At 41.9% G+C, this 25,972-nt stretch overlaps 4 protein-coding genes across 6 annotated transcripts in view; 1 reads left to right on the top strand and 3 right to left on the bottom strand.

Moving 5' to 3' along the window:
- Positions 1–11,129, top strand: part of usp24 (ubiquitin specific peptidase 24) — a 40,534-nt gene extending 29,405 nt beyond the window's left edge. For both annotated transcript variants that reach the window (XM_086046695.1, XM_086046693.1), the window contains 20 exons: positions 9–128; positions 199–413; positions 541–665; positions 748–889; positions 1,108–1,258; positions 1,342–1,437; positions 2,384–2,487; positions 2,567–2,680; positions 2,906–3,113; positions 3,977–4,066; positions 4,169–4,271; positions 4,360–4,478; positions 5,548–5,661; positions 5,739–5,804; positions 5,882–5,948; positions 6,814–6,892; positions 6,977–7,052; positions 7,132–7,218; positions 7,753–7,863; positions 9,266–11,129. In XM_086046695.1, the coding sequence (XP_085902821.1) occupies positions 9–128; positions 199–413; positions 541–665; positions 748–889; positions 1,108–1,258; positions 1,342–1,437; positions 2,384–2,487; positions 2,567–2,680; positions 2,906–3,113; positions 3,977–4,066; positions 4,169–4,271; positions 4,360–4,478; positions 5,548–5,661; positions 5,739–5,804; positions 5,882–5,948; positions 6,814–6,892; positions 6,977–7,052; positions 7,132–7,218; positions 7,753–7,863; positions 9,266–9,328 (2,250 nt within the window). In that variant the 3' untranslated portion in view covers positions 9,329–11,129. The remainder of the gene's footprint in view (positions 1–8; positions 129–198; positions 414–540; positions 666–747; positions 890–1,107; positions 1,259–1,341; positions 1,438–2,383; positions 2,488–2,566; positions 2,681–2,905; positions 3,114–3,976; positions 4,067–4,168; positions 4,272–4,359; positions 4,479–5,547; positions 5,662–5,738; positions 5,805–5,881; positions 5,949–6,813; positions 6,893–6,976; positions 7,053–7,131; positions 7,219–7,752; positions 7,864–9,265) is intronic.
- Positions 10,950–17,794, bottom strand: pcsk9 (proprotein convertase subtilisin/kexin type 9). 2 transcript variants are annotated; one of them, XM_086046697.1, is made up of 11 exons: positions 17,610–17,794; positions 16,496–16,687; positions 15,706–15,841; positions 15,516–15,637; positions 14,984–15,125; positions 14,314–14,501; positions 14,043–14,226; positions 13,452–13,628; positions 12,905–13,041; positions 12,084–12,216; positions 10,950–11,792 (listed from the first exon to the last, which is right to left on the bottom strand). In XM_086046697.1, exons 1-11 carry the CDS (start codon positions 17,754–17,756, stop codon positions 11,659–11,661), a joined length of 1,692 nt encoding a protein of 563 aa, XP_085902823.1. In that variant the 5' UTR covers positions 17,757–17,794; the 3' UTR covers positions 10,950–11,658. The 2 variants fall into 2 exon arrangements, with proteins under 2 accessions (XP_085902823.1, XP_085902822.1); XM_086046696.1 differs by having other exon boundaries at positions 10,956–11,792; positions 12,905–13,074.
- Positions 17,795–18,218: 424 nt separating this feature from the next.
- Positions 18,219–18,807, bottom strand: bsnd (barttin CLCNK type accessory subunit beta). Its single transcript, XM_086048247.1, has 3 exons — positions 18,631–18,807; positions 18,506–18,573; positions 18,219–18,353 (listed from the first exon to the last, which is right to left on the bottom strand). The coding sequence occupies exons 1-3, from the start codon at positions 18,805–18,807 to the stop codon at positions 18,275–18,277; spliced, it is 324 nt and encodes a 107-aa protein (XP_085904373.1). The 3' UTR covers positions 18,219–18,274.
- A 608-nt stretch (positions 18,808–19,415) lies between these two features.
- LOC147138938 (uncharacterized) lies at positions 19,416–24,049 on the bottom strand. The gene is made up of 2 exons (XM_086047425.1): positions 23,542–24,049; positions 19,416–21,330 (listed from the first exon to the last, which is right to left on the bottom strand). Exons 1-2 carry the CDS (start codon positions 23,799–23,801, stop codon positions 21,141–21,143), a joined length of 450 nt encoding a protein of 149 aa, XP_085903551.1. The 5' UTR covers positions 23,802–24,049; the 3' UTR covers positions 19,416–21,140.
- Between the last annotated feature and the right edge of the window lie 1,923 nt (positions 24,050–25,972).

The following is a 25,972-nucleotide window of genomic DNA, read 5'->3' as shown; positions in this document are numbered from 1 at the left end:
ATGTACAGAGGACCACTGTAAAGAGGACATGCATCAAATCGCTCCCCAGCGTTCTCTGCATTCATCTCATGCGCTTCGGCTTTGACTGGGAAAGCGGACGCTCCATCAAATATGACGAACAGATTCGGGTGCGTATCGAAGGAGGAGATTATTTGTCCGTGTGCGGATAAAAGAGGTGTAAACCTTCCGCGTTTACAGTTCCCCTGGGTGCTAAACATGGAGCCGTACACCGTCTCCGGCATGGCGCGTCAAGACTGCAGCGGGGAGGGCGGCGAGGGCCGAGGTGACGCCACGTCCGGAGGCTCACCCAGGAAGAAGGTCACCATTTCGGAGAACTACGAGTTGGTGGGCGTGGTGGTTCACAGCGGTCAGGCACACGCCGGCCACTACTACTCCTTTATTAAAGATAGACGGTAAGGGGCCCTCTCCTTCATGTACAGTGTACCTTGACTTGCGAGTGCGTAAGTCAACGAGCATTCAATTGGTAAACAATAAACACCAGGATCCTTCGAGTCACAGTTTCTGTCTACTTGTGCGCAGCGGCAGCTCACGTGGACGTTGGTACAAGTTCAACGACAACGTGGTAGAGGAGTTTGACATGAACGATGAAACTTTGGAGTATGAGTGCTTCGGAGGAGAGTACCGGCCCAAAGTTTACGACCAGTGTGAGGATCATACGCAAGCTGTTTCGATCTCTGTACAGGGCCTCGGCAAAGTCTTGATTCTTGCGTGCGTGTTTGTTTGCAGCCAATCCCTACCCCGACGTGAGGAGGAGATACTGGAATGCCTACATGTTGTTTTATCAGAAAATCAGCGAGCAAAACTCACCCGTCCTGCCCAAAAAAAGCCGAGTCAGCATCATGAGGCAGGAAGCAGAGGACCTCACACTGTGAGTCAACGTCCCTTCTTACATCTTAAAATGATCAATAAATGTATCATCAGTCAGCAGCGGTGGCAAAAGTGAGCTGTTGATGAAAATCTGCAGGGTTTTTTTGCCTCCAATTTTAAAATATCAGTCAATGAATCGCTTTGTCCCTACTTAGGAGCACGGACGAATTAAAAAAAAAAAAAAAAAAGTACTGATATCATATCATCTACGTTTTCAAGGTCCGCCCCCTCGTCACCCGACGTCTCGCCGCAGTCGTCCCCTCGCCCCCCCAGGGCCAACAACGACCGCCTCACCCTGCTCACCCGCCTGGTCCGCAAGGGCGAGAAGAAAGGCCTTTTTGTGGAAAAGATGCCCGCCAGCATCTACCAGGTGGGCTTCGAGCTTCCCGTGCCCAATTTGTTGACGCGCTTGCGTCACCTCCTTCACCTCTGGCTCTGTCTCCCCGAGAGTAGATGGTGAGGGATGAGAATCTCAAGTTCATGAGGAACAGAGACGTCTACAACAGCGACTACTTCAACTTCACGCTCTCGCTGGCCTCTGTCAATGCAGTACGTCTCGATGTGCTTTACTTTATGTGTGAAGTTCTTAGTCCTAATTTTCACAACTAAATTTATTATTATTATTATTATTACTATTTACTTATTTATTTTATTTAATATTTTAAAAAAATATTGTCATCACTCTGTTGTTTAAGCTGCCTAATTCATCAGTGATTGAAAAGAGAGAAAAGAAACAATAGTATTATTTTCTTAATAATCATCCTTAAACAGGGAATCAACCCAAACATATTTTTTTTTTTCAAGAATATGCTCCCAGCAGGCACTAGTTGAAACACGGCATTCTGATTAATATTGTCTTTGTGGAATATGAGTTAAGCAGCAAAATCCACCCGTTTTTAGCCATCTCAGGGGGCGGCCATTTTGTCACTTCTGTCGACTGAAAATGACATCACAACTGCCCAGTGCTCAGGTAACGACCAATCACAGCTCGCCTGTTTTCTAAAGCTGAGCCGTGATTGGTCGTTGTGAGCAGTTTTGATGTCATTTTCAGTGACATCACAAATGCAATATTTATCAGAATGCCTTGTTTCAACTAGTGGGATTGCATAGAACATATTCTTGAAAAAAAGAAGTTTGGGTTGATTTCCACTTTAAACACAAAAAAACAATTGAAAGGCACATCATCAGATGGTAATAATTCATTCTTCTTTTTTTTTTCTTCTTTTTTTCCAAAAATATCATATTTGGCTATATGGTGGCTATGCGCTGGCATTTAATTTACTCAAATGTCATTACCAGGTGCTTATTGGAATATATTTTCATGACTGCAGTTTCGAACTTAATAAAAGTAAAAGCAATTACAATTGCTGTTATTTTTTTATTTTTTTTTTTTCCTGAGCGGTGTAAACAACAGATGTGTTCATTTTGGGTTGCAGACAACGCACCCAACAATGATTGCCAACAACTTCAGTCACAACCTCTTTGTTTGTTACAGACCAAGCTGAAGCACCCGGACTACCAGGCCATGGCCAAAGAAAGTCTCCAACTGGCTGTGCATTTCCTCTTCCACACCTACCTGCACACCAAAAAGAAGCTCCGGTATGAACAAACACGTCGAGCACCAACATGAGCGGTTGCGTTTATGTCGCGATCTTCTCCCTAACAAATGTTTGCACAGCGTGGACACCGAGGAGTGGATGGCCACGGTAGAAGTGTTGCTGTCAAAAAGCAGCGCCGCCTGCCAGTGGATGGTTCAGTACCTGGTTGGACCGGAGGGACGGGAAATGACCAGGTGGGAATTATTCTTACAAAACCAACTGAACCCCGTTTGAGCAAGCACTAAGTTGAGTTGAATTACTAAAAAATAATGATAATTAATGCGAAAATGAATGGATTAGTAATGCATGGGTCATCGCTTGACTTAACTGGGAAAACAAAAGCATCTGCGTCTCAGGGGCGCACACATTTTTGTTCTGTTAATGGCTTGTGTCATAATCGGTTTTTTTCCATCCTGTAGGATTTGTCTGTTGGAGTGCGGCATGAGGGAAGTGCGGGTGGTGGTGGCGTCCATCCTGGAGAAGACTTTGGAGAGCGCACTGCACTTTGCTGACCCGGGTCTGGACAGCCTGACGGACGCCCTGCTCTCGCTGCTGGACAAGGACGTTCCCGAGAACGTCAAGAACTGCGCGCAGTACTTCAGTCTCTTCAATAACTTCTCTCAGAAGGTAGCAAAGGAAACTTGAAGCGGAAGTCAACCCAAACATATTTTTTTTCAAGAATATGTTCCCAGCAGGCCCACTAGTTGAAACACGGCATTCTGATTCATTTTGCATTAGTGGAATATAAGTTAAGCAGCAAAATGCACTCGTTTTTTGCCTTCTCTGGGGGCGGCCATTTTTTTCTTCTGTCGACTGAAAATGGCATCACAACTGCTCACAACGACCAATCGCGGCTGACCTGTTTTCTTAATCTGAGCCGTAATTGGTCGTTGTGAGCAGTTGTGATGTCATTTTCAGTCGACAATAGACAAAATGGCCGCCCCCAGAGAAGGCTAAAAACGAGGGGAATAACACTTATTCCACAAACGGCTTGCATAGAACATATCCTTGAAAAAAAAATGTTTGCGTTGACTTCCGCTTTAAGTCTGGTACACATATCCTGGTTTTTAAACGTTCTAATTTATGAATTAATTTTTATTTATTTTTTATTTTTTGGGTGGGAGGTGTCTTTAGTAATGCTTTGGCACTATCTTAGTGCCAAGAACTATGTTAAAGTGAGGAGAGGAGCTTCATTTAGGGTAGGCCATCACTCTGTCTAATAGAAAGGCAGTGCTATACCGCCATCTTGTGGCATCTATAATTGATTCTAAAGTTTTGTAAGGGGGAATTACTGCTATGAATTTTTGCTCTTCGTGGCAGGGCTTGGTACTGTAATACCTCCCAAAAGAATGAGAATACATTATTAGGTCATCTACCAGTGACCGTTTTTAAGACTCTATTATGGACTTTGATCCGAAAAATGTGCCCACCCCTGCTCTCTGCCCCAGCTGTTCCATGTACAAATAACAAAATGATGTGTTTTCACTCAGGGTTGTGAAGCTTGCCAACTGCTGTTGAAACACGCAGCCTATCGCCGGATGCTCCTTTTCCTTCTGGGACCCAATCGCCAAAACAACCAGGTAGCCACATGCCCGTTTCCGCCGGTTACTTTCTTTACTTTATCTTTTTCGTTTTTTACGACACTTCTCCTCTGTGTTCTGGTTCTCCTTGTGTCCCTGTAGAACCGGCGGTGGAGTCCGGCCCAGGCTCGAGAGTTTCTCCACCTCCACAGCACTCTGGCGCTCATCACAATGCACTCGGACCTCGATTCCCAGCGGACGCACGGTGAGGCACCGCCTCTATCCCAGTATTCATATTCATACGACTTGCGCGATCCAGCTCATCGTGTTCCGCGTCCTCGTCCTCGGTGCAGCTCCGGAAGGGTTCAGCCTCCGTGTCGGCAGCATCCCGTCCTCCACGCCACGCCTGCCTCTCCACTCAGACATCCTGGCAACCGTCTTCACCCCAGAGGGACAACCCTACCTTCTCGAGGTAATTTAAAGGCCTCATCTTTGGCTCATGTGTCAATACTGGTTTAAAAAAAAAAAAAAAAAAAAAGAGCCAAAATTCAAAGCGAAAATGACATTCTTTGCACCCAAATTTTACTTCCTTGGCCCATATGTCAACCCCCAACATTTTTTTTGCACAGAAATTGAAAGAGTTGTTCTTTGGCCCACGTCTTAACTGTTGTGTATTTTTTATTTATTTTTTTTTTTTACACCCAAATTAACTTCATTGTCCCATGTGTCAATCATCTTGTGTAGTTTTTTGCCCCTACATTTATTTACCTGGTTGTGCAGGTATCAACCTTTTTGTAGTTTTTATTTTTCACACCAAATTTCAAAGGGTCCCTTCTTGCTCATGTATCAACCCTCCTGTATTTTTTTTAGTACCCAGATGAACTCCCTAGGCCCATGTGTCATTAGCCATCTCTGGGGGCGGCCATTTTGTCACTTCTGTCGCCTGAAAATGACATCACAACTGCTCACAACGACCAATTGCGGCTGACCTGTTTTCTGAATCTGAGCCGTGATTGGTCGTTGTGAGCAGTTGTCATGTCATTTTCAGTCGACAGAAGTGACAAAATGGCCGCCGCCAGAGATGGCTAAAAACAAGGGGATTAACATTTATTCCATTTGCATTTGTGGAATATAAATTAAGCAGCAAAATGCACTCGTTTTTAGCCATCTATGGGGGCGGCCATTTTGTCACTTCTGTCGCCTGAAAATGACATCACAACTGCTCACAACGACCAATCGCGGCTGACCTGTTTTCTGAATCTGAGCCGTGATTGGTCGTTGTGAGCAGTTGTCATGTCATTTTCAGTCGACAGAAGTGACAAAATGGCCGCCGCCAGAGATGGCTAAAAACAAGGGGATTAACATTTATCCCAAAAACGCAATATTTATCAGAATGCCCCGTTTCAACTAGTGGGCTTGCATAGAACATATTCTTGAAAAAAAAAATAAAAATTTTAAGGCTTGCATAGATTTTTTGGGGCAGAATCCCGCTCGCTAACCATCCAAGTAAAGCATACCTCTGTTTTTCCTGACATGCCCAGGTGATGTTCGCCATGCGAGAGTTGTCGGGTCCCTTGACGCCGCTCATCGGCATGGTGACCTACTGCTCCTACTGCAACGAGCCCTTCTCCTTGGGGGTGCTGCAGCTCCTCAAGGTAACCCCTGCGCAACATTTCCGATCTTGCTTCTTTTCGTGATTTTAACCCTTCGCGAATGGTTTACGTCCTGTTAGACGCAGCTGGAGACTGCGCCGCCTCACGAGTTGAAGAACATTTTTCACATGCTGCAGGAGGTTCTGGTGAGTCGTCAGGCAGCCTCGAGTGGCACGCGTGCGTGTCACCCATATGCTGATGAGCGTCAATTTGTCTGCTTCAGGTCGTGGAGGACCCTCTGCAGTCCCAGAGGCTCAAGTATGCCTTTGAGTCAGAGAAAGGCCTGCTAGGTAAGTCGCTGATCATCTCATCTCAAGTTCTCAATTTTTTAATTCATTCAATTACGGTAGTCTAGATTACATTATCTGTTTTCGTGGGGTGAAATAAATCCCTTACTTTTACTACGGCTGTATGATGTTCAAAAAGTTTGAACTACTTACTTACCTATCTAGTTGGCAACTTTCTTACATTCCTAATTTAGCTAGTTAACTTACGTATCTACCTACTTGCCTACCAACCCACGAGGACTGAACAATTGTGAAAAATAATCCATTTGCAATTTTTTTCCGCCCAATATTGCCATCGTGATTTAATAAGCGATTTTTTTTTTTTTTCAAAGTCCTCTTCAGACCGTATTTTTTAACAAACACAGTACAATAAATGAATGTGGATTACAATATACTAAATCATTTTACGTTAAAATAATGGCAAATGAACCTTGAATTATTATGATTGTTTTTTTTTTTTAATCTACTTCAATTACAGTTAACTTTCTACACATTTTGACTTGCAGTCTTTTAAGCGTTCACTACGACAACAAAATGCTACCACACAAGTGTGGCGTAAACCTCGGTCAGTAAGTCATAAATCAGATCACAACAATAATGCAAACAAATCTGGGGCTTGATCACTTCAACTTTTATTACGTTTCATGCAACAATGATATGAGGACACCACTTACGCACTGAACTTATCGAGAGACTGTATAAATAATGAAATATTCACATATATAAATAATACTCCATTGCGATATGGATTTCATTTGATTGATTGCTCGTCCCTCCTACCCACTTCCTTACCTACCTAAGTATCTCGCTACATACTTGAATGCGATCTTTGAAAAGCTCTATGAAGCTCTGCATCTTCCGCCCGCAGCTTTGATGCACCAGAGCAACAACGTGGACAGCAGACGCTGCTACCAGTGTGTCAAGTTCTTGGTCACGTTGGCACAGAAGTTCGTAGCAACCACCGTGATCCATTCAAATTGACTGTTTATATTATGTACAGGTAAAAACAAATCCCCCATTTTTGTCACCAGGTGTGCTCCCGCCAAGGATTATTTCAAGGACCTGTCTGGTCACTGGAGCTGGGCAGTGCAGTGGCTCCAGAAGAAGGCACGCTTAGATGCATTTTTTAGAAATGTATATGAATTGACTATTCGTCGATAATCACGTTTGCTCTACGTGTCCTCAGATGACAGAACCTTATTGGACGCCACAGAGTAACGTGTCCAACGAGACGTCCACCAATAAGAGCTTCCAGCGCACTATTTCGGCGCAGGTATGCGCACGTTTACGTCAGATGTTCCTGCGTGGCTTAAAGATAAGCAGCCGCTGCTGTTCATTAAAGTGATGATAGGCCAAAAACATTTAAGCATGCTCTACAACCTTTATGTATGCATTTTGTTCCATGCTGTCGGTGCAGTTTCCGAATTTTGCAAAAACACACTTGAAAAGCGTATTGGAAAATGTGCTTTGGTCTGACGAGACAAAGGTAGAAGGTTTTTTTTGAAAGTGAGTTATCCTGATTTCATTTTTTTATATTGCAAAAATCTGGCATTTGACCCAGGGTGTGTAGACATTTTATTTCCACTGTACAATATTTATAGAACATCATGATAGTGTGTGTGTGTCTACATATATACACACTTATCTGCATATGTGTGTGTACATTTTATTCTAAAATATATTTGTACTAAAAATACCACCAAATGGACCATCTGCCTTCTATTGTAAAGAAAAAAAAATAAAAAAATATCCACACATGCACTTCAGCGCCACCTTTACTCACGTGGGTGCCTTTGTGTGTGTGAAGGACACGCTGGCCTACGCGACAGCCTTGTTGAACGAGAAGGAGCAGTCGGGCAGCAGCAACGGCTCCGATGGAAGCCCCGCCAACGAGAATGCTGAACGCAGCCTAAGACAGGTAAGCCTAACGTGTAGCGCTCGGCTGTGCCGTCACGTGCGCGAGTGAGTGGGATGACACACACATGAAGGCAGAATGAGACTGGCAATTTTCTACCACCCACAAGTGCAATTAGACCGACTTGGAGCTGCATTGTTCTTTTTCTGACTCCAGATTTGTCACAGCCAACTGCAGCATATTAAATATAATATTAGCAAAGCAATGGGAAGCACACAAATGTACCGTATTTTCTCGACTATAAGTCGCTGTTTTTTTGTTTTGTTTTATTTTTCCATAATTTGGCCGGGGCTGCGATTTATACTCTGGAGCGATTTATGCGTGAAATTATTACCACATTACTACCTGTATATCATTTCACGTTATTTTAACCCACATAAAGATAAATCTGAAAAGCTATTAAAATGCATGAAAAATTCAAACGGTTAAAATCTAATATTTTGTTAAATAAGTAATTAATATAGTATGATAAAAAGACAATTTGACTGTCTATCAATCCATCCATACAAAATAGTGTACCGTTCCTTTAAATGCGCCGTGCTTGGCAGCCACACACAAACACACATGCACGACGGAGCGGAGCAGACGACCAAAGAGATAATTACGACCGAATACAAAAATGCTTGTGGAGACTCAGAAACATTCTACATGGTCGGCGATAAATAAGACTTATTTAATCAATCCACGCCCATTTTGGTGAGTTTAAAGTTATCTTATACCGTAACTTTTTTGTAATCCTACATGCTGGATGTTAGCTAAATGTTACCATATAATTCTATTAATTTGATTTATATGCACACATTTATTAGCGTTAGCCTTCTTCTTTACAGATGTACAGTAATATCAAAATAAATACATTTAAACGGAACCCCGGAAAATGATTTTTGCTATAGTTTCTAGTTAGCTTTAGTTTTATAAACCTAAGATGTAGTTTCAGTTTCAGGGTTTGTTTTTTTTTTTAAAGCATTTTCGTTTTTTATTTCATTCATGAAAATGAATTTTCAATTTTAGTTTGTTTCATTAGTTTTCGTTAACTATACTGAGAGCAATTTAGGCACCCTAATTTCACATTGGTACTCCTAAAAAAAATAAGACGTTTTGCATAAGACCGAATTGTTAGATAATCATTTGGCAGTCAATATTGCCTAAAAAGACAGGCAGTAATTTGTTTAAAAAAAAAAAAAAAAAGAATAAACCTACAAATCTGGTGTTGAATGAGATGCAGTGGAAAATTTGGGCGCACTTAAATTTTGTGTTAAAAAAAAACAACAAAAAAACATACTGTATAGTGACTTTTGGGACATCCTTTATGTACAGTACAATACATGTATTTACAGTATTTTTTGTACTATTACATCTTGAGCCCTTATATTACCACACTCAGACCAACTCTCCTCCTTGACAGGGATCCGAATCTCCCATGATGCTTGGCGATTCCAAGAGCGACTTGGAGGACGTGGACCCTTAAACTCTTTTTGGGGCACAAATCCCTTGGGAAGGCGCGCGGGCCGAGCTCCATGAAGCCCCTCAACCCAATTTGGGGCTCCATTATTGGCCCGAGGACGTTTAAAAAAAAAAAGGAAAAAAAAAAAAAGAAAAGAAAAACGCCAATCGGAACAACGACGCAGAAGAGAAGAAAAGCATGAACGACAAAAAACGAAAAAATCGTGAATTACCTCCACGGAGATGATTTATAAGGGCAGTTTGGGATTAAAGGGGAAGCCACCAATCTTCCTCCATCGACCATCTTTTTACAGTGGGGGCATTTTACCCTTTGTTTGACATTTTCCTCATACACACACACACTCACACTAGTCATTAACCGTTTGTTGCATCGATGTAAGATAATGTTTTAAAAGTCCTCTAGGGGGAACCTCGACAGGAACACGCATCTACACACACACAACAAGCACTTGCTTGGTAGGAGCAGAGGGTGGGGCGGGGGGGTGGGGGGGTCGTAAATATGCACTTTATTTGCCACGTTCACCACGCGCTTCCTCTTGAGCCTCCTCACCTTTAGTTTTGTGTTCTCTGCTCATTTTAACACTACTACTATTGAGCGCCACTTCAAACTACATGCTTCTTTTTTTTTTTTTTTTTTTTTTCTCCAAGCTCTCCACCACCTTGGACTCGGGTACGAGCCTTATGCAAAAAACGCTCAACAGAACGGAGGTGGGGGGGCGGGGCTTAGTGGTAGATGCCAATGTCTCATACCGGCGCGCACACACACACACACACTCATATAAAACACACACACTGTGACCTCTGCCATGCTTTTATTTGCCTTTTTGTGTCTTTTGTGCCATCAACGATACGCACACATGTAAACACACAGAGGCAGAAACATAGCTTTGTTTAAAACACACACACACACATTGCCATATACACATGCTACTCAATGCTAATATTGCCTCTGCCAAGCTTTTATTTGCCTTTTTTTGTCTTTCTAGCCGTCTTTAACACACACACATACGGCAGGCAGATGTAGCTTTGCCTCTACAGTAACACACACACATGCTCGTAAACACACGCTAATGTTACCTCTGCCATGCTTTTATTTTGCCTTTTTGTATTTTGTGCAGTCTTGAGCACGCAACACTGAAACACACAATGAAAGACGTAGCTTTGACTCAATAACACACAACCGTGTGTAGCCCAGTTATCGGGAGTTCCGAAGTGCCTTAATCTCCCGATAACCTCTATCCGCCCCCACCCCCACCCGACGCCCCTCGCTACCCTCTGTGACGATGTGTGTGTGTGTAGTGTTGGGGAAGGAGGAAGGCTTAAACAGGTCAAATTGTTTACACGGCAAGGACCTAGCGAGCAATTTGAATGGTCATGTGATCACAGACCCCCATCCGACACCCACCCAACTTCCTAATGTGACGTGTGTGTGTGTTGGGAGGGTGATTTAAAAAAAACAACAAAAAAAAACAGCCCCCCCCCCTTGCTGTGATGTTTTGTGAGCACTTCCTCACATGTCAAAGGAATAAACACTTGACTCAATCTTTAATTTTAATGTCGACGAGTGGGTGGGGTTGATGTTGGGGAATTTGGGGGGGGGGGGGGGGGGGGGGGCTGGGGGAATCCATGATACATGCGGGTTTTACCGTCAGATTTTTTGGACGATTCACAATCTGCCATCACACGTTTTTTTGTGTGAGTGTGTGTCTGTAACGCATGTTAAAACACTCGAGTTTTAATTTGTACGACAGTTTGATTACGAGGGGGGGAAGAGCTTTGATATAAAATAAACTGGAATGCACATGCTTTGTGTAAACTTTTGCTTTTTATTTGCAGTTTTTTGTGCGACACTTTGATTGCCAAAAGTCTGTTCTGAATATTTTGCCCCAACGTGATGATACTGATGATCATTATTAGTATTATTGTAACTATGTTATATCTTAGCCTAAGAGCATAATTCTCTTTTTTTTAACGTTATCGGAAAACAAGAGAAAAAAAAAAGCACTTCTTAAGATGATTGTTAAAAAATGTCACAGTAGTCTGTAATATAATTTATAATAAAGCCCATAGTAATGAATGCCTACTAAGAAAACGTTTTTTAACAGTAATTAACTCATTCCAATAGTAAAACAAGTTTGAACTAAATAACAGAATTACCTGCATGAACTTGTTTAGTGCTAAAAAGCCACATGCAGTCTAAAATGTTAATCAGGCTGACTCCAATCAAGTTGATTATGTGCTGCCTCCACTAGGCCTCATCAAGCTTTCCACTTGATTGCTTATTTGATTTCATGCTGCCTTCTGTTGATTGGCCACATCAGCAGGTTCACTAGTTTACACTCTTTTGTGGTGACAGCAGACGGTGACCCCCTCGGTGTCACCCCCGGCAACCAGCCTCCAATCGGTCCGGGTCCAGCCCGGAGGACAGGAAGGGTGGCGCTGCAATTCTGACACTCTGCACACAGAGCCTAAAAGCAGGAGGAGTCGCCATTTTAAAGTACATGCTCACATACATTTTCTATTGCACTTAATAAAGCTACAATAAGGAATTAGTTGGGTTTTTTTTTTTTTTTTTCTTCCGTGGCTCCCTATACAGTTTGTATATTGTAATTTACAGTCATTAACAGGCAGTCGTAAATACAAAAAAAATATTTGAATCAACACTTGAAATGAAAACATTCCATAAAAAAAAACAATACTATATATATATATATATATATATATATATATATACATACACACACACTGTATATACGTACCTGATAGGTAGTGTGGCAGACCGTCGCGTTTCTCCGCTTTGGCACCGGACTGCGGACTGTCATTGACGCAGCAGCGAGCCACTGCATGAAAGCCTCCAACAGCCACGCACTCCGTCAGGTCAACAGGTACAACCTTGAAGGAGAAATACTATAATTGTGCTTTTTTTTTCTTCTCATTAAAAACTGGTTTGAGGTGTTGTAACATTTCTGTTTTGTCAAAATACCCCAAGGGATCAACCATTTTTGTTTGGCAGCCTATTTCTTGCCATGGTAAAATCGGCTTTTTTTTTAGGGGCGGATGTTAATTTTATTTATTTTTATTTATTGATTTATTTTCCAGGTCCAATCAGAATCCAGCCTCAATATGTTGCCAATCTGCCCAGGCATCAAACACCTTCCGTTGCATTGTTCCTGATGGTTACAGCATTTCATCATGACATGGCTGAACATAAAAGGCCATCAGCCTGGCATCAACAACTGAGCGGAACATTTTTATGACAATATCATCAGAAGCCAATTCTAATAACACTGCTAATCAGTGATTAAAACGCAGCTCTGCGTAGTATGTAACATTTAGCTTTGACTTGATCGTGCTTCATTTGCTGCATCAAAGTGACTTCAAAGTTTGTCTACTTAGTTATTAGTTAATTAGCACCTTTTTTTTTTTTTAATCATTATTGTTTATTGGGCTATTTTAGCTGTCTGTTCATTAGTTTGTTAGTTATCAAGTAAATACTGTAGGTTGTTGGTTAGCTAGCTAGCTAGCTAGTTAGTTTGGTAGCAAATAAATAGTTCTTAAATGCAAAAATTACATAGCTTACATTAATGGTTTGTCCCGGTCTGCTTCCGTGTGAATGGTAGCTGCTGCAGCCCATCATCACTTCCCCCGTACGGCAGCGACTGATGGTTTTGGTGATGGTCTTGTGACTCTGATCTTTACTGGAGGTTCCGGGCCTCTCTGACCACACCGAGCGACATAGAAGCACCCCACCTAGTTTATCCCCAACTTAGATTAGTTATGTATTTTAACCTTCACAACTTACTGGTAGACGTTACAAAAATTAAGGTAGTTAAGATACACCACCAAACAAAACATCAAGAAAATTATATGCACTCCTCCCCCAAAAGTTTATATTGGACTTTTGGGTAAAATTGCACGATGAACCTAATATTTACTGTAACCTTTTAAGGGTTGGTTGGTTGGTTAAGATGTCTTAGTTATGGAAAATTTACAAAAGGTCAAGTTAATCACCTGTAAAGGATATAATGCATTTTAGGTTCATCTTGAAATTTCTCACAAAAGCCCAATGTATTTTAACATTTTGTGAGTAGTGTGTCTACCAAAGTAATGATTAAAGTCTTGTTTACTTGTCGTGTTGTTAACAGGAGGCGGCATGGCGGCCACCACGTTAGGGGTGTTGAGGCGATATGTTCCCAAAAGCGCGTGCAAGTCCATTGTACCACTGGTTGAGTAGCGTAGCATCTTATGAAGGACCTGCAGTGGCGACGTTTTCTGATTGGTTGACAGGATCACAGCCACAATGCCTGATAATAATTGAAAAATAAAATAAACAGTAAATTGTAAAGTTATATTTAGAGATTTTTTTGGTTTATTTAGCTGGGTAGCGTGCAAATTTGTTTTTCAGTCAGTCCGTTAGCTAGTTTGTTGGCTAGGTTTGCTTGTTAGCTCACAATTAAATGTGTTCTTTGCTTAATTGCTAGCTATCATTTTAGTGTGGCTATCTATTTAGTTAATTGCAGTAGTTGGTTAGTTAAGTATGTAACCAATTTCCACCAAAAAAATAATGTTTACACTACAGCCTGCTTAATTGCAGTGGTGGCCTACTGGGGCATGTCCCACCAATGTTTGTCAGCTGACACCCACTTAGTAAAAACGCCACCTACAGGATTGGGGTGGGACTTTGTACAATGTTCACTGAATGTGATGACATCACAAACCTGCCACATGCGCCGCCGCCTGTGATGTTCCGCTGCGGGCCGTGAAGCAGGTGTCGCATTCGGTGCTAGCGCTGATGATGTCATCACCGGGCGCAAAAAGGTTCACGCACGGCCCGAAGTTGGTGCCGCCTGACCCTTGTGACACTAGCCGGTTCCGAACGTCAACCGCCCCCACAGTGATCACCTGTGCACAGAGTGGGTGAAAGGACTAAATCAAAAAGCACCCCCAACCTCCTTTAGTCCCCTCATTGGTGTCCCCATTTGGCATCACCTCGGGTTCGGACGCCGGCGAGTAGAAGCAGGCGTCGTCTCGGTAGTTCCCGGCTGCGGCCACGACCACGGCGCCACTTGCCACCAGCTCCCGACTGGCGGCATTCAACGATCGGCTGAAGGCGCCGACGAAAGGTAGCAACACGACAATTGGACGCCCGCGTACGGTAGCCTGGATGTACTCCAAGCCTTACCACAAATAAAAAGGGAGCGAGGTTAAACTTTGGGGACTGTCGTACGAAACCCTTTTTTTGTTTTGCTTTTACGGGTCATTTTGGGGAGTTTGACATTAGGGCAGGGGCGGAGCCATGGGTGAGCCTGGGTGTGCACAGGCCCACCCAGATTCACAGACTCCACACCCAGTGAGATTCATGAGAAAATGTATGTATCATTTAAAATTTTTAGTAACTTATTATTACATTATTTTTGAATTTGTGTTACGTTGTGTTTCTTTTTTAAATGTTATTGAATATTAGGAATGGCTTAATTGTTGTGATGTGTCGAGATAAGAGGATTCTGCTCAGTCAGAGAAATATTTAGGCCCACCCATTAGCCACGTTCTGGCTCCGCCCCTGCATTAGGGTGTCTTATACTCGGGAAATTACGATATTTTCTCCATTGTACTGCGGTGTGTGATGCATTTGTTTGAAATTATTTCAAAAGAGCCTCACCTGCCAGACTCGCCGACACGGACCCCTTTCCGTGACAGTTGAGCACCCGCACCAAGTGGACGCCTGCACCTCGGGCCACACCCGAGTCCGCCCCGCTCACCACACTTGCTACGTGTGTGCCGTGACTGTTACACTGACTAGCCTGGAGAAACGTAAAGAAAACGAGTTTTTGTTGTGTATTAGATTAAGGAAAAATGGATATACATGTTGTTGATTGGTTTTTCGTACTGTTTATGTGTCATGACAATGTCAAACAGTGTGTGTAAAGCATTCACAAAATGGGAGCTTTGTACAGCTTCTCCCATATGTTTTTATTTTAAGAGATTTTTTTCGTGCAGTGTTGTAAACGGTAAAATAACTGTGGAGCTATTAAATTAATAACTTCCTGGGTGTGGCTGATCTATTGCCCCCCCCCCCCCCCCCCCCCCACACACACACACACACTTGTCTATGGGGCAGTTTTGTCTTCTGCTTATAGCAACAAGTGGCATGCATATAGGAAAATGTATTGTGTGTGTATACAGTATTGTACCTTAACTCCATCTTCCTCCGGGATGTCACTGAAATCTCTAGCCACCACTCGTCCTTTCAGCTCTCTGTGAGAAGCCCGAACGCTGCCATCCATCAGAAAAACTTCCGTCATGCCGCCATCATCTGCAAGTACAAGGCACTTCAATGTGTGTGCGTGTGCGCGTGTGTACGTGTCAAACGCGACAACGCACTGGGCGGCGTGAATGTTGTGTTTTCCCAGGTGCCGTCTGAGCGAGGCTGCAGTAACTTGCGGAGGTTCCAGGGGGCGCTCTGAGCGAAGATTAACGAGTCCTCCTCCACGTATTGGACGTGAGGGAGCGTCAGTGCCTGAACACAACATTATTGTCACAAAAAGTATGTACAGTAGAACACATTTATAGCCATGGCAAACCATTCCCATCATGTCACTATATGAGAATTAGAGGCTAATGCCGTCCAAGTATGAATTTGCCCACGATCTGCTTCAAATAAAAATGGACAATTTACGGTGTGATTTCGAGCATGTATGTCCTTGAGACGTTTTTTTGTACGCTCTGTTATGACAGATTTGTCCACCAATTTTCGCGTTGATCGCGTTTAATTGTTTATTTATTTATTTATTTATTTATTTATTTATTTATTTATTTAAACTTTCCAACTAAGTGAACTTTAGGTGGTCATGTTTGGGACCCATAAAATGCATTAGTTTTCTAGTTTTCCTAATAAACTCAACAAAATATCACTATTCTAACATTAGAATCCACTTTTTTCTGTGAAATCCATTTTTTTTCCTTCACTGCAGTATGCGTGCTGTTCCTGTCATATTGTCAAACGGAGGCGAAGTCCTGTGGGAGACTGGAATCCATTTGCTATGCAACACACAGCGAGTGAGGTCCTGACATGGCGTCAGCTCAGCAATAGGAACCAAGTTTCCAATGGTTTGGCTTATAAATAAAAGAATGTCTGCATGAGGAAAAGCGCTATCCCAAATAAAGGCGTTACCAGTTGGATGACATCACTGCTCATCTTGACTAGGAAGCCACGCAGGGCCCCCGAGGAGAAGAAGAAGGTGCGTAAGACCTCCACTTGGTGGCCCCTCCTGGCCGCGGTGGTCCTCAGCCTCCTGACGCTCCTGTGCACATCGCTCTCGCCATGCAGCATCACTATGTAACGATCCGGCAAGCGCCACGCCGCCTTGGAGGTGGGAAAGGTAAAGGATTTTTGATTTAGCACAAAAACGTGCATGAGAGTATTACAAGTACTGTTAGAATTGTTGTAAACACACTACTACTAATACAGTAATTAGAGAAGTTAGATACCACTTCTTTTTTTCCGACAGAGACCGGTACAAGTTTCATACTTCGCGTACTCACCAATACAGAGTTCCGATACCTAGAGTAATTTTGATGTATAAGATTTAATTTCACACAATGACAACAAAATGTGAAGACCTTTCTTTCTGACACAAATGATGATTATCAGATGTGTCAAACTGCCGCAGTTTAGCGCCAACTACTGCCTAGGAGGATTTACTCGTTGCCAGATTTTTTTTTCCTAAAGTATTGGTGGCTGGTATCGACAGCCTCCATTTACACCCGATACCTTAAAATACAGCTGGTATCGGTCCGATACAGATATCTGTATCAGTACTATTTGCATATCCATAATAATAATAATAATAATAATAATAAAAAGAATAGTATATGATAAAATGTTAAATATTTAAATTAATAGTAATAATATAAGTTAAATATTTACATTTTTTCTATTTAAAAGAGATGTTTTTTCTAAAAATGCACGTAAACTTTGGACCCAAAAAAGGAATTATACTAGGAAATTTTTCTCACAAAATGTAGTAACATTATTTTAAAAATAAACATATAAGAAAAACAATCAATATTGAAAGTGTAAAAAAATGTGAAGGAAATTTAAAATACAGTTACTTATAAAACACACACACACACACGAAAGACCGAAAATGCAAAACAATATATGGAAAACAACAATTATAAATCAAATAATCATAATGAATACATAGACTTGTTTGAGGTTGAAGCACATATTAAACGTGAAGCTTAATATGCAAATAATTCGGATGCAAGTTTGAGTACCTTACCTTGTTGCATTGTACAAACTCGGCAGCGGATTTGATTTTAGTCTCGTTCAGCATCTGGATCACAGGTTCTGGGACTTGGAGAGCTAAGTCGCGCGCGCTCACCACCCAACACGCGCACAAAAGCAGCCCGCCAACCGTGGCTGACATTGCAGCGTCGCACTACTCTACTGTGATCTTGTCGCGTCTGCTTGCTTTTGCGTGCCCCTAATCAAGACCCCCTACCCCCCCCGTCCCCACAAAAAAAAAAAATCCCCGCTGATTTTTATAATTGGAGGCGGGCACCGGTCACGTCACAGAAAACACTGTACTGTTCTAGACTGCTGTACTGTTTACTTTGCTGTCTTCATTTAAATATCTATCCATCTATCTATCTATCTATCTATCTATCTATCCATCTATCTATCCATCTATCTATCTATCTATCTATTTATCGATCAAGACAAGGTACAAGTATGCCCCCTGGTGGTTGTAAGCGGCATGGGCGCTGAAATAACAGCAATGGTGTACAATTGAATGACAAAAAATATATTTATTGCAAATTATTATTGTCATCTGTCACTTTTCGACCACCAACAAATGACAAAAATATATATATATTTCTAAAGACGATAATGGTCAGTTTGGGTGTGCCTAATGTTATGGATCTCGACAGGCTGCCGATGACGTCAGAGCAGAAGTAGCGTGGGGCAGCTGTTGTGCCGCTTTAAGGTTGAGTCGACGTAGGAGGTGTGTGCCTCTGCGTGCCTTCCATCAAAAATAAAAAGTGACACCAATGACAACTTCATCGAATATAGCCGATAGTGACAGTCAACAAACTCATGTTCAATTCTTTGAAAATGACACCAAATAGACAACCGGAATCTGGTATGAATTCAATCTCGGTGTATGTCGTGTACCTCTCATGTTGATTATTGAGTGCTGCATCCTCCGGGCTCTTATCCCACATCTCAGGAGCTAGAACGAACTAACACACACACATCACTGCCAACAATAACAAACTTGCAGTTGCTACTCAACCAACCTTAGGATAACACTGGCACGCGCTCCACACGGTGCCGACCAGAACCATGACGCCACCCAGGGCGCACATGGTGGCGTAGACATGGGGCTTCTCCCTGGTCATGATGAAGAGACCCATGGCCACCACGCACCAGCCGGCCACGATCAGCCCATAGCGGTACGGCTTTCCCTCCGCCATGGCCCTGAGACACTCGAGCTTGAAGGTGAGGGTGGGTGTGTGTGTGCGTGTGTGTGAGTGTGTGTGAAAGGAGGAGGAGAAAGGTGGTTAAGGTTCCACTCTGCTGCCTATTAAAGCCCAAAGACAAGCAAGGCCAAGAGGGTTGGGTTGTGATAGGTCACCTTGGTGCCAGGGTTAGAATTTTTCGTTAGTTTTTATTTCGGTTTGACCTCTGCTGTTTAAATTCAGTTTGTTTTGAGAGCAGGTTTGTCTGTTTTTACTTTTGTGTGTGTGTATACTATATAAATATATATATATATATATATATATATATATATGTATATGTATATATATATATGTATATGTATATATATATATATATATATATATGTATATATGTATATGTACATATATATATATATATATATATATATATATATATATATGTTGAATGCAAGATAAATAAAAGGTCACTAAGTATTGTGTAATAAAGTCAAGTTAACTACAAATCTCAAATGACTGTTTTTAGCCTTCCTTCTTCTGTGAAGCTGTACAGCAATACAAAAAAAATAATAATAATAATAATGTCAAATAAATAAATCAATAAATAACAACAGCACCCACGAATCTGCGGAGAAGGTTTTATAGAACACAATAGCGCGAAACAACCAAGACAACAACAACAAATTGAGCCGGGTAACAGTCAATGAGTCATCTCCAGGTACCATGCAAACATGCCCCCTAGTGGCCGTTACGAGCATGTTAAATAACATTCGAGCGATCTGATTGGATGCTTTGAGGTGACGTCGTGGCAACAAAACAACACGGCGATAAGGCGAGTTATAGCATCCCGCATATCGTAGCAATCCCCAGGTACAATTGAAATATGCCCGTAAGCAGCATTCCGATTGGACGCTGACTCAAGTAACCCCTCCTACTTTTTTTCTGGCGCGGACGCCAATGAATGATCGGGTTTCAGGATGGTGGGTCGTTTCTTGAACAAATAAAGGTCTCACTTCGATTGCCTCCTAGTGTCTCCTCAGGGATTCAGAACTTACATTAAAATACCATACTCAAATAGTAGTCTGCTCTAATAGATGCCTCCCCTCCAATAAAAGTCTCATATTATTCACCTGAGGAAATACCATAATCTGAATAATCTGCTCCGATGGATGCCTCACCCCAAATTAAATGCCTCTCATTTTTCCTAAACACCCTCTATTTTTACCCCAGGACTTTTTACCACCATTCAACAATGTGATTGTGGGATTGTGTGCGTGCCGTTCACGTAAACAAATAAATGTCCAACCTCAATTAAAGGCTACCTACTGTATGTTCCTTTTAGGAATTCAGATTATACTAAAATATCATACTTCCTCAAAAAGTAGCCTCCGCTCTAATAGATGCCTTACCTCAAACAAACCCCTCCTGTTTTTCTCCTTATACAAATATACTGTGCTTCTTCAAATAGTAGTCCCTGCTCCCATCGACGCTATGCCTTAATTAATTACCAGGTGCACTGCTTGCTTGAACAAATAAGTACCTCACCTCAAATGAACTCCTCCCTTTTTTTCCCCCCCACCTGATTTCAGAGTTTTTACAAAAAACTGTACTTTGAAACTATCCTCCACTCTTGCAGATGCCCGATCTGAAATAGTCCTCCCTTATTTTCCGCGGCACTGACGCCATCTAACAATCTCATTGTCAGATCAAGCATTGTTTGCTTGAACAAATAAAACACCTCATCTCAAATGCAATCCTCCGATTGTTCCCCTCAGAACTTCAGATCTTTCATGAAAAGACAAACATCTCCTCAATTAGTGATCTCTGTTACAACGGACGCCTCGCCTCAAACAAACACCTCCTATTCCACTTTATTCAGATTATACAGGAAAATGTTGTAATTCCTGGAATAATAGCATCTCCTCTAATACGCTCCTCACCTCAATGTAACACCTCCTATCTTGGCGCTGACGGCATCTAATGATCTGGCAATATCCCACTTTTGCGGGGTTCTGCGTGAAAGGCAAACGTGAATAATTTTGGGTTTTTTGTATTTCGACTCTGACCCTCGAATTTTGTGGGGTCTCCGTGTAAAAAGAGGCTCCGGATTAAGGCACTTAGTGCTCAGGGAATGCTTTTTTTTTTTTAAACAGGATGTGCTGTGTACACAGTAGTTGGTCACGTAAATTCCAACAAGCCAATCGAGTTGGCGGTTTTCCTTGAAGAAAGTACTCGGTCCCGCTTAAAGGCACCGCAATGATAAGTGAAGCAGCTTGTTAGCAACCATTTTGTCCACAAACATGTCAAAACATGCACAAGGCATCAAAGTCCAAAGTCCAGCGGGGGCGACGTTAGAGCTGCTCGCCGCCCCCGTTTTCTTGGATCTTCATCACTGCGTCGTAGGACGGGGGCGGTTCCATGGTCCAGGGGGGCGGGGTGGACGGGAGCACCGGTTCCAGGGCCGGTTCCAGGGCCGGTTCGGGGTCCGGTGCACCACCGACGGAGTCCGTTGACATCTCGCGGCGAATTCGGTCCAACCTCCTGAAAAGGGAGACAAGACATGACAGAGAGGAGGTGAGGAGTCCATTTGATGTTGAGCGGGACAGCAACAATCAAATAAATGCTGCGTATCCTCAAATCGTAGCTCTAATAGCCGAGTACTCAATTAATAATAATAATAATACATCAGATTTCTATGGCGCTTTTATGGACAAACCATCAAGTACATATACGGTGTGAGCTAATAAATGTCTCCCCTCAAATAATCCCCCCCCTATTTTCTCCTATAGGGCAGTGCTTCTTTTTTTTTCTTTTTTTTTTTTTTACACCAAGCATAGTTGAATATGTATTCTGAAGGTAAGGACACATTTATGGTGAAACGCTGCAGTTGTGTGAATGGCGCCTTGTGTAAAACAGCTGGGAGATTTAACAGAGCAGAGCACATCTTGCTTAAAGTGTTTGACCGCAGACCACGCGACGTCAGTGCAGCTTCATGCATGACGCTGGACGATAATCAAGCCATAAAACTGCCGCCTTCTTATTCTCACCGTCATCTTCCCGAAGCCCCGAAGCACGTCACTGCAACGTGACTAGTTACACACCAACTCGTAAAACACGCTGCGTATTGCAACATGAAGTGCACTTGAGCATCAGATCCAATACAACAATTCGAGGCCTGCAACTAACGATTATTCCAACAATCGATTCGTCTATCGATTATTTTTCCATCAATTGGATTCAAAACCATTTTTAAATTTCCCTTTTATAAAAAAAAAAACTGACATTATTTCAAAATGTCACTGCAGTAAGTCCAGAAAATACATAAGCAAATAGTAAATCGTCTTTAATAGATGCTGTTGCAGTGCCTCAATTAAACACCTGCTTCTTAGTCATTGTGAATAAACAAATGCCTCACCTAAAAAAAAAACACCTACCCCCTCAAGAATTCCGATTTTATCCAGAAATACTGTACTTCCTCAAAATGTATTCTCTCTAATAGACACGTGCCTCAAATAATAACCAGTTGCATCATCGCAAACTCCTGACCTCAAATAAACAGCTCCTATTTTCCCCTCAGGAATTCGGATCCTTCAGGACTCCACGTTTCCACTCCACTCTAATAGACACTTCCTCAAATAAATACTACCTATCCTTCCGTAATTCCAATCCTACATGAAAATACTGTAGCTCCTCAAAGCCATTCCTCAATCAAACACCAGGCTCTCATCAACAAATAAACGCCCCCTGTTTTCCTCAAAGGCAGATAGTAGTCTCCAATCTAATCAACACTTCACCCAAAATAAATACCTCCTATTTTATCTCCTCAGGAATTCAGCTCCCTATAGGAAAACAGGGTAAATAATGGATGAGGTCTGTTTAGTGTTTGCTTACAGGAGCTTTGGCAGAGGTATTTGTGCTGGACAGCGCCCTTTAAGTTATTATTAGATGACTGATGCTACAGCGTCAATGTCTTTGCAGCACACGCACACTGACACACACCCACTCGGCCTGCAGTGACACCAGGTCAATGTAATCAATGAATATTATTGTCACGGTAAAGGCAGAATTTCCACTCAGTGGTTAGTAGCTACTGTAATTTTATTTTACAGTAGTTATTCTTTTTAATATTTATTTCCCCTTTGAAGGATAATTATTTTAGAACAATATTTGACCGTTTGTATAAAATGTGTTATAGTAATGCGCAGAGCTGGACATTTTACGACAAATTGAGCGTCCGTTATTCGTCATCCGTCTGCAGCGTGGGTAACGTTCCGTCGTTCGTCATTCTCCTTTTCTCCCGGGGGAAAAAAATAGTATATACTATAGGCCGGTCCGCCTCTAATTTTAAACGAGTGTCCGTCGCCGATTCCGACTAAACTTTCACTAGCGCTGCCATGACGATATTTGAACAGAAATAGTGACTCACGGCGCTTTGGAAGCCTGTTCACAGCCTGGTCCCTCACTCAAGTCTGTTTTTATTTTCCTCCCCGTGCTCGCCGCGGCCATCGAAGCCTCGCCGTGAAAAATAGACTAATGACGGACTACTGACGAATGGTGGACTAAATAAAGTAAAAACAAATAAAATCTATGCTTAATCCGTCTATTTAAAATTTTCCCCGTCATTCGTCAACCATCAGCAAAACGGGCGTCCGTCAGTGGCGGATAGATGGACCGGTCCGTCACATAGACGGAATGCCCAGCTCTGTTATTTATCTGTTAATTATCCAATCACAAAGTTGTCCGTCTTTCTACCTTTGGATGGCCAGTGACTGCTGCGGGCTGAAGCGCGTGCCCGTGCGCGGGTGCAGCAGGAAGTGTCCCGGCACCGCCGCCTGCAGGTTCTTCATGGCCATGCACAGCCCGCTCACCAGCAGGCCCACGCCCCCCATGCCCAGGAAGAGCCCCAAAACGGGCGCCGAAAAGCTGGGCAGAGGCGCGCACAGGGCCACCAACCCGCCGGCCACCATCAGCAACACGCCCAGGAGGAGCAGCGCGCCGTGGGGCAGCGGCATCGCCGCCGTCCCGCTCCTCCTCGCCTTCCTCCGAGAGTCCTCAGCCAGTCTGCAGCGGAGACGCGTGCGCTTTTTCAAGCATCTCGTCGAGGGCAAAACACTCCCATGCCGCCGCCTCCTCCTCCTGCTCAGGGGGAGAAGCTCCCGCGCGTCGCCGCCCGGGGAGCGAACATATCCGGGTTTGCGTCGAGGTTTGGCGGCGGAGGCTCTGGTCTGCTTTGTGGCTGCAGCAGAGAGGAAGTGTGAGGTTTTTTTTTTTGTTTTTTTTACGAGGAGGGGTTTTCTATGACGAGACCCTGGTGGGTTGGACATTGTCACCATGCATGTTTGCTGAATCTTTCGGACTGACCTAAACAAAAATATTAGACGTCGTGTTGATGTGTTGAGTTAATTTGTTATAAGGTGAAACTTATGTTGAAACGTGACAATGATAAATTATGGCAAGAGATTGTATTTTTTTTTTTTCCTGGTTTGGTGCAAATACACTTCTGTAATCCCCCTTCCCCAATGTCAAAAATGTCATTTGTTTTTTGAAAGCGAAAAATAGCACTCTATATTATAACATTGTATTGTACTTTATAAAAACAGTAATGTCAAATCAAAAGAATCAAACCTTTGCATCAGTTGAATGCCCCAGCCTCCTGCGTTGGCCACCCGGAGCAGTAAAAGACAGTCAGATTACCATACTTGAACATGTGAACCGTAAACACGTCTCAGCTCATTGCAGAAGATAAAGAATATATGACTGAGTAGTTATATTGAATGTATAGACAATGTGTAATTCTTATGTTTAGTTTGACTACAAACTTCAACTGGGATTGGTGAAAAGAGAGGGAGAGAGAGAGAGAAAGCAGGATAATATTACAGAAATAATAGTATTTTAAAAATCACAAATATTTACGGTATAAAACTGTGTATTTATGAATATTAAACAGTACGTTTTTTAACAACAGCAAATAATACACCTTATTAGACAAAAAAATACCAGAATGTCCAATGAAAAACACACAAAGTAAGAAAAAATAAATAAATAGATGGACAAAAAATATCCAAATATTATTATTTTCAATTTTTTTTTTTTTAATTAGGAGGAATACTAAAATATTACAACTACTAAATTGGACGAAATTCATACAAGAGATTGGAAAAACGAGTTGATGAAAATCAGTGAAGTATTGGGAAAAAATAGCAAAAGATTAGACGTAAAATATGCATACAGTACAACAAAATAATATAAAAACATGCAAAAGAAATATTTGAAAAAATTTAAACGTTTTACAAAGTAAAAGAAGATGAAGACATTTAATTATTTTTCTCACGTCATGACCTGTTGGAGGAATGGAGCCGTCCTCAATTGCACCACTTGGCAGCACCCAGCAGAGGGAGCAATCAATTTAAACTCAACTAGTGACAAAAATCCACGAAAATAACTTTGGAGTGTGACCATTTTGAGTTAAAAAAAAAACAAACGTGTAGTAAAGATATCTTGCTGGAATATAATTTGAATCTTCCAAAAAAGCTATTTAATAGATTTTATGTATTTCTTTTCTTTACATAGAAACTAGTATCATAGTATAGTATAGTATAGTATAGTATAGTATAGTATAGTATAGTATAGTATAGTATAGTATAGTATAGTATTTAAACTAGAAGTGTAAAAGTAAGAAATAAGACAACCAGCAGTCTGCACAGTCGGGTTGTGCCCTTAATCATTATTTTATTCAGTTGTGAATACATTCACACACGCATACTCACACACGGTATTGAAAATCTGTTGCATGAGTCTTTCATCTCTTGCCTTACGTGATGAACCCTAAAAAACATGCATATGCAGGGATAGTCATGTCCAAATAAACTTAATGCATCATCTATATTCCAAGTCATCATCATCAACCTCAATGTCAAAGATTAAACATACAAAATGAATGTCATATGAAAAGTAACTGATGAGAATATATAACAAAATCAATACAATAACAAAAAAACAAAAACAAATCCAAACCAAAGAAAAAGTGATGTGTGGTGTTTGTTCTAAAAGCTTGAAATGTGATGGTCATTCCTATGAATTTAAAATTAAATAATGTGTAAATAAATATTAATAGAAATAAATAAATAAATAGCCCCAAAATGTTTGTTTTTTTAAGTAAAAATAAATTTAAATATAGTAGGTC

The sequence above is a fragment of the Filicampus tigris genome, chromosome 12 (assembly GCF_054856515.1).
Source record: "Filicampus tigris isolate MCC_2025a chromosome 12, RoL_Ftig_1.0, whole genome shotgun sequence".
Classification (NCBI taxonomy): Eukaryota; Metazoa; Chordata; class Actinopteri; order Syngnathiformes; family Syngnathidae; genus Filicampus; species Filicampus tigris.
This window is presented reverse-complemented; position numbering and strand designations above follow the sequence as displayed.